Source organism: Zosterops lateralis, assembly GCF_965231275.1.
Source record: "Zosterops lateralis genome assembly, chromosome: 2".
NCBI classification, from domain to species: domain Eukaryota; kingdom Metazoa; phylum Chordata; class Aves; order Passeriformes; family Zosteropidae; genus Zosterops; species Zosterops lateralis.
Genome location: NC_139763.1, coordinates 89,066,746 through 89,084,085, shown reverse-complemented (window position 1 = coordinate 89,084,085; position 17,340 = coordinate 89,066,746). Strand labels below are relative to the sequence as shown.

The window sequence follows — 17,340 nt, the reverse complement described above, 5'->3', positions numbered from 1 at the left end:
ATATCATTAATTTTTTTTCACTGAGAAAAGATGCCCAAATTCAATCGCGATGGTAGCCTGACACCTGAGCACAGGTGACTCTTCAGGAAGGTGCACACTCCTTTACAGTAATCACACCCTTTCTCCTTGGAGGGAGTTCCCCACTGATGCTCTCAGAGTTCAGGACCATAATTATGTCCATGCTTTAGCCAAATGCTGAATGTCTCAAGTAGTAGTTTTGAGTTCCATTGCATTCCCTTCCTTCTTTAGGGTACTACCAGGCTCTCTGTAGCCCTTACCTGGATGGTGCTCTCTGTTTCATGTGGACGGCTGCAATGGCACAAGAGCTGCTGGATCAGTTGCCTCAGACTCCTGAAACTGCCTGAAGGATGAGAACAAACATGTGGATAAGAGAGAAGAACAAGTGAGAGAAAAAAAATACAAACCCCACACCTATGGCATCCTCCTACCCAAGGCAGTCTGGGAAATACTGTGAGGGATACAATAGAGCTGAGCTGGTCACAATCTGGCATTCAGTTTGTAAGATGGTGTCTGGGACTTTGCAGTGTCTGGCACTTTGCAAAATGAATATTCCCATGCAACAAAACATGTCAACAAACTGGATGTGAGAGGTGCCAAGGGGTGAGGAGTTCAGGGGTCCTGCCAGCAGTGGCAGGATGGGAATAGAAAAGACCAGAATTACACTTCCAGGCAGGGATTTAGCAAAGAGGAGATGGGGCCTGGTGCTGTTGTGAACAAGGCTATGGAGGAAGTTTGGTCAGAAACAATGATAGCTGTGAGGCAAACTAAAGGAAAGGAAGGTCTCATTAATTCACTTCTGTTCCACTTCCTCTTGTCATCCCTGGGTCACTCAGTTCTAGCTTCACATAAAATGTTTCACACACTGTCCTTGTTTTCATATGTGGTTCTTTTTCTGCTTTGGTAAGATAGGTGGATCGCTGCCCCACCACTCCACTGCTCTGGAAGTGGATTTTTCTATGCCTTAGAGATTTAGTCATACATGAGGGGTGTTAATGAACCAGAATGTGCTATGTGCTCTATTACATGTAATGCTGAGGTGCCTAAAAGCATGAGCTAAAGCCCTATCCTCTGTACTCTTTCTCAAGACTGGGCTACGTCTCTGTGCTTACTCACTCTCTGCATATTTCAGGACACATAAAGGATAAACCAACCCACCATCCTGCATCAAATATACATGATAAATGAATCAGAAATGAGCTATGAGTACAATCTTGAAAGCAAAGCTAATACAGGCTGAGGTGTGACACAAAAGAACACAATACATCAGTGTTTGTCCATCACATTAATGCAGCTGAATCAAAGAGATGTATGTCCAAGGGAGGAGCCTTTCAGTTTTGGAGATGGCTGAGCAACAGCCTGAGCTACTCAAAAGCTTAGTGCAGATGGTTAGCTCTAAGGCTGCTTTCCGCAGGGAGATTCATTCATGTGGTGAAGGAGCCAAGAGGTGGGACTGTTCCATGCAGGTCTACAGAAAATGTCCAAGGAATTTGTTACAGCAAAGAACAGAGTGAGGAGACAGAGGGAGTCCATTCTTAGTGCTGATGCCGTGCTCTCTGAGGGATCATAACAGAAGGTACTTCCAAGTACATTACACTGATGTTGAGGTGCACTAACAAAATGTCTTTCATTCAGGAACAGCAGAGAAAGATCCTTCTCTCAGTCTCTAGGAAACCAGCACCTCACATATGCAGGTACACACAGTTAGCATGAAAGCTTCCCCAAACTGGCTAGGATGTGTTTGAGCCATGACAGAAGTTACCATACCTGAGTGTTGCTGGGGCTCCAGGGTTTCAGGCATTTGTTTAAGAGGACTTGTTGGGCCATTTGGCTCCTCTGGGTAGCTGGGAGCGGGACTTGGAGGCTGAGGCAGCTGTTAAGGAAAGGAGAGAAAATAAAGTCCACATCATGCCATTTATTTCTCAGCCTCTTCAAATACCTAACTGCTTCTAAGCAGTCTCTATGTTGCAGTCTGTCCACTTCCCTCCCTCACCTCTGCCTTCTCATCTGTATCCTCATCCTCATCGACATAAGCAAAAGATTCGCGCTGCAGCTTTGGCAGGTTTGCCCAGGGTCCATCGTAGGGTGCCTCATTCAGCTTTTGCTGCATCTCTCTGTTGAGGAGCCGTCGCCGCTCTGGGCTCAGGTGTGTCTGGAGCAGAGCCTGCAGTTCTGATCGCTCCACAGACCCCAGGAGGATCATGGTGTCTGCACAACACAGAGCAGGGAAGCCATTAAGCCACCTCAAGGTTTTGAAGGTCGCCTTCCACACGTCACCCCTTCCTCCTTCCAGCTGCTCAGACTCCCAAGTGCTCAGGCTCGTACAATCCAGAACTGTACAAGAGTCATTGACCAGCCCCATGGTGGCATCTAGGCTGTGGGGTGTGGGAAGGGACCTCGCTGTCCTGAGCTGTGCCACCCCAGGCATGTTCTTGGCTCATGCAGGATCCCAGGAGGGCTCTGTTGTCACAGTTCAGTCTGCAGTCTTCCCACACACCTCCCTTATGTGCTGGATCTGCTTCAGTGCCCACACTCCAAGCTTACCTGTCTGGCCAGCTGTCCGCCATACATCATCCACAGTGGGGGATTTTTAGGATTTATTTTTTTTGTGTGGTAAGTCACACTGCCTGCTTCACACCATGTAATTTGAAAGCTAGTTTCTCCCAGCTGAGACAGTCTTCAGGAAGGACCAGTTTCTCCACATTGCTTACCTGGCGAGTCCACCAAAGGCAAGTATTTCACTGTGGTGCTTTGGAGTACTTCTTGCAAGTCTCGGTATTTACAGTTGGAGGAAACAAATTTCACATCTTGGACCATAATATCCTCAACAAAGATATTGTATTTGCTGGGAATTTATGGATGACAAGAGGAAGAGTTAGCATATTAAAAATATCAAGCACACAAATTCCCTAAAGAAATACCTAAATGACCACTTCTTGAAAAGGTGCTCAAAATACGGCTGCCAAATGATCTTCTGTGAGAGTAACCGGAGGACTTTCCAAGAGTATGAATACAGATTAACTGGATTTCCATTACAGTTGTATTCCACTCTGTTACCCCTCACCATAAAATACATACACGTATACATATGTGTATAGATGATTTTTATATACATACCTCTGCGTATGATACATACTAGAGAGGAAGAAATTTATAGGAATACCTGAGTTTTGCTTCAAGTAAAATATCCAAATAAAGTATTTCAAACATTTGCTGGGGAAAAGATATCCAAACCCCTGAATTTAGATAAATGAGACTCCTGGTTTTTAAATTTTTAAGCTGAAGCAATTTGGAAATATTAATGCAAATTCAGTAATATTGCAGGTCATTCCAACTTGTGCATTCAGTGAAAAAAAAGAAGAGGACTTTTCTCCATTTTTGTGTATGAAACCTATTTCTACTCCAACACTTGTTCTTTCTTACTGCAGGCCTGTTCTGCCTTCTTAATTCCTTTGTAGTCCTGAACTCTTTTAGTAACCTTTTATTCCCCTGTGGTCTTAACCCTCTCCTGCTTTATTTCTTTGCCACTCCCTCTTTCCACCTGTTTTGCTACTATACCTTATGTGATTCCAGCCCAGGTCTGGCAGGTAGGGCAACTTCTTCACCTGGATGATGCTATCATAGAGGCTGGGCTGCAAACTCTGTGCCACCATGTTGGCAAGGATGACAGCCACCATCATGGGCAGGATGTGGGAGATCTGACCCGTCAGCTCAAAGCAGATGACGGCAGTGGACACCGTGTGGCTCACAGCTCCTGTCAAAGCCGCTGCGCCTTTCCCAGGTAGGAGAAGGAATAGGGAGAGGAGAAGACTGTCATACAGAAACAGCATGTCATATCAACCAGGAAGATTACAGCAGTGGGACCAGGTGAGGAAAAAGGAAGACATGGAGGCTCACCAATGACAGCATACCCTCCAGGTAAGATTTGATAAAGAATGTCGTCAAAGAGGATCCCATTGGGAAAAAGCGATGCCATGATTTCCCCAATGAGACGTCCAAATGCAGCACCTGAAAAATATCACTGATGGTTATGGAATTAACATTTAAGGAACATCCAGTCTGTGCTGTGCAGCTGTGCTGGGCAATCACTTGGATATTTTATAGCACAAACTAAGCCAAAACTTATATTAAAATGACACTGGTAACTAAAGAGTAGTTCTCAATTACAAAATACAGAAGCTAGACTCCAAGAGGAAAAAAGGGTACTAAGACTAGTAAACACAGTTGACCTCTGATTCATTCACTTGGGCACACCAGGCACAGCAGTGGCTGTGATTCCCAGGCTGGAGGACGTATTTTCAGACTGTGTACAATGCCAGTCCAGATCACAGTTGAGGCCCTTTCGACTCTCATTCTGTGAATGTCTAAACATTAGAATCACAGCTTACAGAAAAGTTTTTGTAGGAAGGGACTTCTGGAGGTCTTGTTCTGACCCCTGTTCAGAAAAGGGCTAATTTCAAAGTGAAATGGAGTCACCCATGTCTTGTTCAGACAGATTTTACAAGTCTGCAAGGATCTCTTGGATTGGTGGACACAAAAAGGCATAGTGTTCCAGAATTGTATCCAAAATGCTGAATGCATAAAAACAATCAATTTATTTGCATTGCTGTCTAGGTCTTTTCCTAATACAGCCATGATGTTGGTTAGCCTTCATCTCTGCAAGGGCATGGTACTGCCTCATGTTCAGTTGCTGCCAGAACTCAGAGGTCCTTAGAGGACCCTGATTCATTTGAGAGTTGTGGGTACTTAATGCTTAATGTCATGAGCTTGTATAATTCAATCTAACACAGCCTCTCCTTCCTAACATTAGCATAATATTATTTTTTGTTGTTGCTTTGTGTTTTTTTTTTTTTTTAATTGGAATTAAGACCAGTTAAAGGTCAATAAACTTTTTATGTTATCACATTTCAGTCAGAAGAAAGGAGTAAGTGGTAGATTACATAGCGGGTACTAGTTTTGAAGTTATCTCTTCTGGCTGGCTTTCAGGGGTGAAAGGAGCAACTACTATTAATTGTAGGATGGAAGTTTCTCTGCAAGGGAAGAGGCATAGAGATTAAGAGATTAGAAGGCCATGGCTCAGCATGTCTCCCCAAGTGTGGCTTTTTTAATGTAAAAGGGTAGGGATTACCTACTTGGAATTTGGTTTCGGGGGGTTGAGGAAATGTCAAAAGCAGAGATCCAGAGGCTGGTCTATGGACTGCTAATCAGGTTGTCATAGACACCAAGTGATGACTTCTCATACACCAGATGAGCCCTGCTGGGTGTGCAGGCAGTGTCTCTCCTATTCTCTCCACCTGTCAGATGAATATGGTGCAAAACAAAATTGAAACTCACCTAATACGAAAACAGGCATGAAGCCTCCACAGGGGATTGGCATCGTGGTGGCAATAACAGCCATGCAGAACTAGAACAGAGGCAGAGGGTGCAGTTGTTACTGAGCAGCAGTAGCATTTCCTGCTGCCCCACTCTGTGCCCAGCCTGGCTGCAGAGACCAGAAGGCTGCTGATGTGCAGTACTGCTAATCAAGCTCTGTCTTTGCAGTGCCCAACCTGGCCAAATACAGCTGAAAACTGACTATACTGCAGTGGAGAATCAGGCCAGACCTTTGCCCAGAGTCAAAATAGCAGTTTCTTGTTTATGTGGTCTATCTCAATGCTGAATATATCCAGAGGAAAATCAAGAGCAGTTATCCAGCGAGTAGAGAAAGCCTTTAGTTAGTAGGACAATGCCAATGAATCCAGTGACTGAGGGTACAGCTCTTCCAAAGGCAAACAGATGGACTCAGGACAAACACATGCTGTATTCCACTCCTCTTTTCTTCAAGTAAACAAGACTTTTTCTCCTTGGTACACTGTAATAAGAATTATCACAGAAGGAGAACCCTTAACTACCTGTCAGAAATTAAATAGAGTGTTTTACTTTAGGTGGAAACAGTTGTGTCAACCAGCCATTGATAGCTATTCTTTACTGAAATTTTCAATTGACATTGCAAGGTGGCCTCAGCTCTTCTGCCCCTTTGCAATAAGTAAATAATAAAAGAACTAGCACCTATTCTATGACATTTGTATCCTTATATATATATATACACACACAAACTTATATTTTTTCATCTTAAGAAAACTTCCTTCTTGCTACTTTTATTTTGATCATTGGAATATGATGTTTTCTTCTTTCAAATGCTTTTTTTTTTTTTTTTTTTTTCTCTGTCCTGTGTCAGTTACACAGCTGATCCTTTCAGAGGCTGGACAATTGCAACTTCTACAGACCATGTTAGCTCAGAATTTTTAATCTGCTGTTGCTTTCTGGGAAGTGAGCAAAACTGTTTCCAGCTGCATTTTTCCATCAAGTTTTGATGGACTGTTAACAAATCCTTGAACCTCACACATCTGTAGATTGTGCTTACATATTCCTATTTGTCTCCTATCTGAAGTCAGGAATATAAAATAGACTGTATCAGACTTCATGTAGATCAAACATAAATTATCTGAGAGCTTTTTAGTTAAGTATTTATTTTTGTGGAAGTTGAGAAACCTTTCCTGATTTAATCTTCCCTACCAGCTACTATACAGTGGATACCAAAGGTGATTCAGCAGGATGCATGAGGAGGATGACTTAAAGGGAGGGAGCAGAAAAGACCACTAAATTAAGGAAACTATTCCCTAATAATTTTGGTTATTCAAAGTGGACAAACATCACATCAGAAGATGTAGGAATCTGATGAAAGCTAAAACTTAAGGCATCAGATCTAATGCAGCTATAGTGCTTCATTCAATACCCAGCAACTCCTCAATGGCACTTCACAAACTGCTTTACAAAAGGGAAGAACATTCAGTTGGAGTGGAGAAGGGTTATGGTGAGCTGGTCTTCCTACCTTCACAAGGAAGAAGAGCAGGATGATGACGAAGACGTTGACTTTAGGATGGATCCAGGCAGCAGATTTCCCCAGGATCTGGGTGTCCCCATGGTGTTTGATCCAGGTATAGTTATCAAAGAGAGTGCTGATGGCTTCCCGTGGCATCAACTAAACAGCCAAAAAAACAGGTACGAGTTGTGAGATCAGATGGAGTAAATATTCTGTTACAAGGAAGCAGGGGAGATTTTTATTGTGGTAATTCATGACTATGGGACTTAATTCACATTTTTAATCTTCAGAAAGAGAGATAGAACTTTACTCAAACAGGTGAAAAGATAACTACTTTTAGACATGGGATAGCATCTTCCCAACTATTTGCTTAGAAGAGTGGACCTTTTTCAAGTTTTCTATGAAGGAGGTAGCAGAGATCATATAGTGCCTCCTCAGTCCAAACTCCTCCCATATCATTCTTCTCTTTTCCCTAATAACAAGGTTATTGGGGCAGAAGATCAAGAGATAACATTCCAAAGAACTGCACAGAATGGTAATACACTCTCCAGTCTCACCTCCCCTGCCATGAACTGCCCAAATCCATGAGGAAACGTCACAGATGCTATACAGAAGGTTATAACCGCAGGGTATATCAGTCGGCTGCAAAGAAAGAAAGTTATCACAAATATGGCCTCACATTCTGTTCCTGTAGCACCATCACTTCAGGACTAGGAATGCTATTTCTGTGAAGCTTCTCTGTATTTGTATCCATTGCTTTGGAGTGCTGTTACTGGCAGTTTAATGCCCTGCTCCACTGATCATCATAATTCATAGAGTTCACCTGTCAGCAAAACCCTTTTCCCATCAGAATTAATATAATAGGAGGGATGGAGGAAGAGGGGGATGTACAGCATGCACAAACTTGAACATGCAGGAGGAATGTGTGTTTGCAGGGATGTGTTGACCTATTGTCAAAAGCCACTACTTTTCTCATTTGTCCTGATTATGATAGTCTTGCTTCTTCACCCGCCATGCAATGTATCCTGGCTTAGTGGATTTATGTAGGAGTTTTTCACACATTTCTGCAGGCAGCCCCTGGTACATTAATTTTTATGGGGAAAATGGCTTCTCTTTCCACTGAATTGCCGTCACAATTTTTGGGAAGTGGTCTTTGGTAGCCAGTGTGTCTAGCAGTGCCATGCCAGTGGGACACAGCAGGACAGAGGCCACTGTGCCCAGTCCCAGGGTGTGTGTCTGGGTAAACTGTGACACTTCACAAGCACTAGGACAACACGAGCCTAAACTGCTTCCATATGCTGGACTAATCCTGTCATGTGTCCCTTGGCAAGTTACTGTTTCCTATAGGAAGCGTTGGCTGAGATTTAGGAAGACAAAATATAACCTTTAATTTGTTTCAGTCTAAGGACCTAAAAATTCTGAGAAATCAGTGAAAAGTAAATTCCCACTTTTCAGGCTTTGCTCTGCTTCTCTATTAACTTAATTTCATAGCCCTGCTGCTGCTTGTGGGTAAGACTACATGATGAAGAAAGACAATTTTTCTTCCACGTAGGAAAGTAAGTTAATTTGAACTTCAGTTTATCTAGTGGCTTTCTTCTGGTCAGCCTGCAACTTGATAAGAAATAAAGTCCTCCATGCCTCTCAGCTTCAAAAATTCTCATAGTATCAGATCTTCTTCTGTAAAGAGACTGAAGATATTTACAGCCACCATTTCTTGTTTAAGTTATAAACTTCAGAAGTTAGGGCTTTATTAGAGAGGGGAAAACAGTATCTTCAAGTGTCCTGTAAAAACTCTATTGTCAAGACTTTTCTTTTATTTTACATTTCTCTTCCATACTGCATTTCACACCATTTGGTTACTATCAGTTTCAGCTTTTGGCTCATAAGAATGGAGCACTTTCCTTACATTTTTGCCAACACCTTGGTTAAAAACAAACATATATTTTAAAAACATAGTTGGATTTCAGCTGTTAGATTTCAATTTTCCTGAAATATAAATAATGTTGAATTTTCCACAGATCCTAAAAACCCAAAGAAACCAGAAACAGCATGATTTTAAGAAGCATACTCATTGACTTTCTAATTAAAAATATTTTCTGTCCAATGAATAGTTTGCCTTATCCTCTTAACAAATATTGCAGAGTCTCCCTTCCATCAAAAAGAAAATCCAATGCAGGAAAAATTCTCTTGATGGTTGCAGAGATATTACTCTCATATAGGAACAGGTTCTCATATTTTTACTATCTTACACATGAAATAGGTCTACTTTTCTTCCAGAAAACTTCTGCTACTATCTAATACCAGTGGGGTGTAATAATCTGGTCCCTAAGGAGAATGTCTTCACAAACACTCACTATTTGGTGAGAAACTGGCTCAGGGCTTTATGACGTCGGATGCCCAGGACCACTTGGCGATTGAGATAAACAAAAAAGGCTCCAAGGAATCCAGAACATATGCTAAAATGGAGAAAAAGAAATAAAATCATGCCAAACAACAGATAATACACAAACCATCAACCAAGAACATGAGTTTAAGTGGTTTAATAGTCTTCAGCTGCTTGTGAAGTCTTTTGAATGTCAGCTAGAGGGTTACTCCTACAGCAGCTTATTTGAAGATATTGATTCCCTTATGAAAGGAGAGAAATGATCTTAGACCTCTGTCATGCACACTACCATTTACCAATTTTCTCTTGCTGGGAGGGGAAAATCTATAAAATAATCTATAAAAAGAGACTGACAGTTCTCAGTGGGGGCTCGTGAAGAGCAACCAGGCAAAGACCAGTACTGTCAGAACTTAAACATCAGGTTGGAACAGAAAATAATAAAAATTAAGGGAGTTTTAAGTCTGATTCAGTAAAATTATATGCCTAGAACAATTACTAATAGTAATAGGAACTCTTCTGCCTAAAGCAAAGTATATCGTCTCTATGATCCTAATCGCTTAGGCTTATGCTCCTGATCTTAATAAAGTAAGAAAAAAAGTGTAGTTGTCTAAGAATTGGTGTGATCCTTAGGCTCTGTAGCTTAATGAGGCTTGGATAAATAGGGCCTAATACTCGAACATGGGAAAAAAAGAAAAGGAAGAGTGAAAAAGGACTGCATTTAGAATTGGTAAGGGAAAGTCTTAATTAACCCACATAATACTGAGGAGAAATACTTAATATTTTTATTCTATTAATTTCTAAAATTAATGGACTTTTGCTTTGTTATATGTTATACAAGCTTTTGCCAAATCTCATTCAATGATTATTTTAGTATACTTAAAACACTGTATGTTGAAAATAATCCTGCTTTATCATTTAAAAGTTGCACAGAAATATGTCTAAACCAAATATAGTTTTTCACAGACAAATATGTTCAATGAATTACTCTTAAAAATTTTAAGCCAGCACTGATTAGAAGAGCATTTAAAATAGACCAGTCCCTTAGGCAATATAAGCCTAAAGACTGCACAGTCAACTGAATTGCCCTATAATACTTTATAATAAAATATAGATCTCTCCATTCATGTCTATCAATTTATCAATAAACTGGAAATGCTCCTTCTGTATAGGTTATGCAAATTAACATTTGCTGACGAAGAAAAACAAGACCTACCTATTGACTGTGCTAGTCCTACCTGAAAGTGAAGAAATATGTTGGGTAGAAAGAATTCAACATTGAGACTTAATGTTAAGAGAATTTGGGGCATTCCAAGTTGGCATTAGGACTTTGTCCAAGACTATCCAAGCCTTGGGTTTGTTTTTTTTTTTTTTATTTTAAAGACCACATTGGACACCCAGGCATTTGAAAACATTTTGCAGTTGTCATATATTCCTTTCCTAGCCTACGTGCAATGCTGAAAAAAGCCAGCTCTGTCAACTCTGTCCAAAACATAGTGACAAGAAGTTTTGCATTCTAACAACCAGCTGTAAAATCACAAGGATTATGATTTTCCTTGCCAATCTAAACCAACAGATTCCTCCAAGTTCATTAGGCAAGTCTGTTTAAGGGGAAGAACAAAGTGAATACATGTTACTAGCAAAAGTTCCTGTGTATTCATAGATTTTTTAATATATCTGATGTCTTCAAAAAACCCCACTTGATTTCATACTCAAGTAAATTAGTAGGAGGGCAACCTACTAAAATAGGCTGGAAAACCTCAAATATATTTCTGGTCTTGGATGGAGGTCTTGCAACAGAATATGTTCATAACACCAGCACAGGTATTTGTTCCTACAGTGTATTCCCTTTGTTACTGCTCTGCAGTGATTTCTCTGGAGCCTCCCTCAAGTTCTAACCAGAGATGTTTCCCCTCAATTGAAAATGGAATGAGTAATTCCAAACTCATCTTTTCTCTGGTATTTCCCAATTTTCATTTTTCTTAGGTTCATTCTTTCATTTCCTCCAAATTACCCATTATTGCCACTGAATCCAATTATGGTTGGTTACCCTTGTCACCACATTGGGTGTACTGACCTCTCTCAAAAAGGACAATCATTCTGAACTTGTGAAAAGGAAACTTCAGGTTAAGCCTTTTGTTCCATCTTTGTCACGTGAAAAGGCCATACTTGTTGGATCAGTTCATTTGGGGATAATGCCAGAACAGTTAAAGGGCCATTCAGTACATCTATTCCCAAAACTTTGACAAAGTTAGACTTTTTTTTTCTTTTTTTTTTAACCTCCAAGCTTTATTTCTGAAAAAGATATATGGAAAGGAAATAACAAACACCTTATTAATACCCATATTTCTTTCCTTCGCTATTGTGATACATGGACACCATTTTTGAAGGAAGAATTCCAACAAATAGAATCCTTATTTGCGATAACTGAAGTTACTAAAAGTGATGTATGTAACTTTTTGGCAGAAGAATTCCTAACACAGATCATATAATAACCTTTGTAGAGCAAGGTGTCAGTTTCCTGGGAACTTACCCTATTATGGCAAATGCTGGCAGCTCTTGCAGATCAAAGGGGAAATCCATACGGAAGTTTGTTCTGAACAGGGCTGTGATGGTAACTGTGAGAGACGGAAGGTGAAGGAGGAAAGAAAATAATGAGGTGAGAAGTTAAATGCAATAAAAGCTTGGGGTAGGGACAAGGATACTGGTTTATACATGCTCATGTGTGGTTTCCTGACATTATATACATTATTGCGGATTGGGAGAGTACTCTGATTTAGGTTCTATTTTTGAGCACTTGTAACCGTATCACTCTAGATGGTCTAAGTTTGCTTTCAGAGAATCTATGCAATGTTTTTAGCTACAATCTCTGACTTTTTAAAGGGTTTTCTTTTCTTTCTTGTCTCCTACCATCCATTCACTATAAAAGAAAGCTCTCCCTGGTATCCCTACTGATCGAGAGGTCTCTTTGCTGAGGCAGGCAGTGCCTGCATATCTGAAGAAACTGTATCCCTTCTCACAGTTGTGATTGCCTTCCAGAAACAAAACTCAGACCTTCACTGAAGTTACAGCTTCAAATTTTTTGACTGGTACCAAAATAATGAAAGGCTTAGACATCAGAGGTGGAAAACATCAGTTAAGCCCCATCTTGGCCAGCTGACCCCTCCTGGTAGTGCTGCCCTGCTACAATGAAATGTTGAAACCTGAACTGCTTTTGTCTGGAAGTGCTTAATTATGTGAAAACAGTAAACATCTGTATGCTAACAGGTGAAGGATAAATTAGCAATTTAATATAGAGTGGAAGTGCAGCTGAATGAGGATGGATGTAAGTCCCAACTTGCCCTGGATGAAGGAATTACTTCTTCAATGAAGAAATAAAAGAAGCAGTAAAAATCTAGCATATGATAATAACAGGAAGCATTAATTACTTGTTATTTGGTCAGACAGAACTAGGTTTAGAGTAATAATTTAATGAGGTCTCAGTGGGTTACATTACCTAAGATAGCTAAGCCTAAAACTGCATTTTACTATCCAAATTCAGAAGATCTTACTCCCTATCTCTTCCCCCTGCTCCTTCCCTCCTGGCTGTACTATTGTTCTCTCCCCTCGGGCCCACTTTGACACATCACAGCCTTCTCTGAGTTCCTTTGCCTCATTAAAACTTGCCAGAAAACCTATCTGCTCTTTCCCTGGATTACTCCTCTGCCAGGGAAGTGAGTTGAATTGAGGGGAACAACAAACACAGAGATGGCTCCAGGGAGGGTTAGAAGAACAGTCAGGGATGGAAGATGGTGAAAAGCAGGGTGTCCTCTTTATTGTCAGATCAGCCTAAGGAAGGGATCATCTCAATTCAGTTTTAGGAAATGGATAGTACAAGCCACTAAATGGCAGAGCATTAAAAAGTATAGTGAACTCATTTTCAAAGAGTTTTGCTACAGAGTGGCAAAGATGACCAGAGGAAAGGAAAACAGTCACAGCATTTAGTCTGGGTCTCTCTTGGTTCCGTCTCTACTCTCACAGGACAGAAAGAGATTTCCACAGAGAGATTTATCCCACCTGTCTGCATCCTCTTTCCTGCATGACTAAGCCATCCTGAAACTGAATGTCTAAGCCCTTTTTTCTCCATTGGCTACAAACTGTACTAGTTTCAAATATCTGTCCAATTCTTACAAAGTTAGAAGTAAGAAGGAATGGGGAAGTAGTTAATGTGAAAGTCTACTTAAAAATAGATTTGAACTTTAAGATAACACTGAGCCGTGTGTAGAAGGAACCAGAAGGAGCAGGAGGAAAGCAAGGCATGAAATTCTATGGCAAATAAGATGAAAGTCTGGGGCATGGTGAAACAGAAATCCTGCAAATTGCAGAACTCCAGCCTTCCATGACTGGCAAAGAGGGGCTCAAGCTCCAGCAGCCAACCAGAGTGGTTGGCAAATAACCAGATGTTATTTGGGAAGTACAGATAATGGTGTAAAGCCAGCCAACAAAGCCACGAGTATCAAGAAACCAGCAAAGATACTGTGAGTATAAATTTGGTGAGATGCTACACAAGTTACTTGCATCTATCACTCTAATGTGATCACTTCCCTATCTGCTTCTTCCTGGTAGCAGGCATCATAGAAAAACCTTGCATGAACAGAGACTGAAAAGACTGGGTGTGTAACTTTTGAAAGGAAATAAATGAGCAAGAAAAGACATGAAAGACAAGTTAGAGCAGACATGATAAAAGATCATAAAATAATGAATGACTTAGCTAGAGAGAAGTTCCTAGTTTCTTAATAGAAGGACAAGGAGACTGACAACACAAAGAAAACACAGAACTGTGAAAAGGAATGATTTTTTTATAGCCAGTTGAATCATGGAACTTTTTAACCCAGACAGTCAATGAAAAAAAACTTAAGGAGCCATTAATATGGGTATTAAGGCTGTCTGGATGATATTGAAGAAGGGACAGGAGTCAAAATGTTTCAGGATTAAGCTAATTTCTAGTGATTTGAAATTAAACTAATTTCTAGTGATTTGAGAGAACAACAAGGGAGTCAGAAAAGACAAAGTAAAGGAGAGGAAATGATCTCCTGTTATCTGTCTTTGAGTTTCTTATATTTTCTCTGGAAAGAACAGAAAGATATGGGGTTTGGGTTTTTTTGTGACAGATCTAATGGTTAAATAAATACCCCTCACTTTTAGGCAGTGCTCCACAAAGAAAGATGGAGTCACTTTCTACATTCAAGTAGAAAATGTAGTAATTTTCTATATTCCAGTGAATATTCAAGCTCTCAAAAAGTCCAGCCCTCTGAAGTCAAGAGAAACATGTTTAAGCAGTATTAAGTAAGTAAACTGCCCACATGGAGCCCAAAAAAAGAGATGTAATTGTAATAATAAAATATAAAGGTATTATAAGGAAGAAGTTTACTTAGAAATAGCGGCCTTCTGCACCAAAAGTCTATTTGCACAGTGGCTGAGATGCTGTCCTGAACAAGCCTGACTTATGCAACTTCTGACTGCAACAACTATCACACTCCTGCTTTTCAGTTACTTGAGACACTTCATTCTTTCAGGATCTTCAGTCAGATCCTACCAATCCTGTACTCTCCTAATCATTTAATCATCTCAATTTTCTCAACTATCTGTTTTAAGTCAAGAGGTGACCAAAGCAGGCCATGAGTTTTCCAGCAAGGATTACATCTTCCATGAGGGGATATCTCTGTGTTTGCAGCCTGGATGCTATTCTGAGTAGAGGCAAAAAACTCCCACCTCAGGGGGACTTTTGCTTGCTGAGGACTCATATTCTGTTATTTATCAGTTAGACACAACCCAGCTTCTCCTGGGAATAGGTTGGGCTGGACAACTGACAAGATGACAAGATACTTCCCTTTCTCCTTCCTTCTGTGCTGCTGGGAGTCATGTGTTGTGGCAGAAGTTTCGAGCATCATAAAAACATTGTGGTTTTGAGAATGATGGAAAATAATGCATTAACAGAGCAACTTTTGTACAAAGAGAGCAGGAATGGCTCTTAGCTTACCTGCATCCTTGTTCCAGACAGCAAGGACTCGGAACACAAAGGCACTAAAGGTAGCTGCAAAGAAGCCTCTCCAATAATTGCGCACAGCAAAGTAAGTGGAGGTGACTTCGATGCTGAAAAGAACCCCTAGAAAGAATTGGAAAGGGAGCAAAGTTAAAATAATAAGTGCAATGTCAGAAGCATGAGAGAGGATTCTAAATGGCTTTCTGGAGCAGTGGTCTCCATGCTTCTTTGATCATGCACCCCTACCAATAAAAAAATTTTTGGCATGTACCCCCTCCCCACATGTGTGTTTATTTAGAAATAATATGCATGTACTATTGTATTAAAATATTGTGTACCATATCAAACATGCATAAAAATAGAAATTAAACAAGGATGAGATAAAGATGAAATAAACATAATTTTAAAAATAATTTGTTTTATTTATTAATGGAACAAAAAATTGTTCTCACTAAAATAGTAATTTTTTTTTTTTTTAAATCTGGTTTTAATGCTTTGTGACACAGGGATTCAAAAGTCTGGTTCTATATTCAATTATTTCAATACTTGGTCTAAACAGAATATCTCACAAAGACACGCAGATCCAAATGCAAGAAATGTATCATTGGCTGTGCTGGCTAAATCATGTTACATTTTTTTTCAATCCCACCCACCACCTATGGTGATTTTTGTTAAAATTTAGATAGTAAATTTTCCTCCTCCCTGATGTCAATCAGTTGTTCTTGCAAAATAATCAGAAGATGTTGAATTTTTATATTTTTAACAAGTGGGTTCAAAACCCACTGAAAATCATAATCTTGAAGATTTTTTAAAGGGTAGAAATTTCTGTTTTCAAGTTTTTTGAGTATATATATAATGACAGAATTTTTGTAGCTAAGACACATTGTATTTGGCAACAGATTCACAAACCTCCACAAGTTTCTTTTGAAAAGCAGTTTCTCACCCACTGTTAGAACATCACTTTCACCTTGAAGTACATCAAATATGTTTACTTTTTCAAAAATAACTGCTAGGTAGCAATCTACTGACAGACACTTGTCTTTTTGAAAAAGAAAGGTGCAACTGGACTTTAAATTCTATTCTTTAAAGTTGCTATCAGATAACCAGCAAATGCCTGTAGGATTTTCATGGTTATTTCCCATCTTCTTATGAAGTTTTGTAAAGATTCTACTCCTTCAGGGTCTTGTTTTTTATGAAATAAACCACATCAACCACATCCTATAGCACTTTGTGCATGTCTGGCTCCCATTTTTTTGCTGCAATAGTTCATCTGTGAACACTGCAGTGCATGAATTCCAGGTGTAGGGGTGTCTAGGTAACCTTATCCCCAGTTCTTCTCTTATTCTGCTCCACCAGTTGCTACACTTGCAGAGCTCTTCCATAAAACATTTTTTATTAAAGAAGTAATTTACTGTTGAAAATACAGCTTCTGTGGTAGATACTCCTTTCAGTGTCTCACAGAAAGAAGTTCTGCATTTCACTAGTAAAACAGAATCTGGAAAATACCATCATCTGAGGCATTTTAGAAACAACTGTACTCTAATCCAGCTGCACAGGAAACCTCTCCCACTGTGTAATTTGTATAGACTCTTCTTTCTTCAAACCTTAAGCAATGTCCTCTGTGCACCTTCCAGCAGTGTTTACTGATGAAGAAACACATTTTAGTTTGCTGCTCTACTGCTTTCTGTGTATGATCATAGCCATTTTTCCATTTTATGGCAGGAAGAACAAGTGTTTCCCCTGTGGTATGTGACATTTTCTCTTTTGCTGTGAAGCAAGAAACCTCAAAGGAGGCTTCTACACATTTGTCATTAGGTTCAGTGAAATATTGGATTGAATGTCACACAGCTTGAAATATCACTGAAAACATTGTAGAGGTTTGTCTTCATGTTCTGGATGCCTAGATTTTAAATATCTTGCTAATTCTGATGGCTTCATACCCTCATTACTTAACTTCTCAAAGCATGATACTCACATAGGGTAAGGTTCATCATTAATGAAAGCAGATGTTAATTAATATTTAAAATAACCTTTGATAATTTTAATCTTTTTTTGGTC

General features: G+C 39.8%; 1 protein-coding gene across 1 annotated transcript in view; it reads right to left on the bottom strand.

Annotated features, from left to right (window-relative positions):
* The window catches only part of CLCN1 (chloride voltage-gated channel 1), a 36,179-nt gene that overhangs the window by 4,545 nt on the left and 14,294 nt on the right, over nt 1-17,340 (bottom strand). The window contains exons 8-19 of the mRNA XM_083882330.1: nt 15,280-15,405; nt 11,794-11,878; nt 9,235-9,336; nt 7,438-7,522; nt 6,890-7,039; nt 5,353-5,422; nt 3,916-4,026; nt 3,577-3,790; nt 2,730-2,863; nt 2,012-2,226; nt 1,786-1,891; nt 279-361 (exon numbers count right to left, since the gene is read on the bottom strand). Of these exons, the coding sequence (XP_083738456.1) occupies nt 279-361; nt 1,786-1,891; nt 2,012-2,226; nt 2,730-2,863; nt 3,577-3,790; nt 3,916-4,026; nt 5,353-5,422; nt 6,890-7,039; nt 7,438-7,522; nt 9,235-9,336; nt 11,794-11,878; nt 15,280-15,405 (1,481 nt within the window). The remainder of the gene's footprint in view (nt 1-278; nt 362-1,785; nt 1,892-2,011; nt 2,227-2,729; nt 2,864-3,576; nt 3,791-3,915; nt 4,027-5,352; nt 5,423-6,889; nt 7,040-7,437; nt 7,523-9,234; nt 9,337-11,793; nt 11,879-15,279; nt 15,406-17,340) is intronic.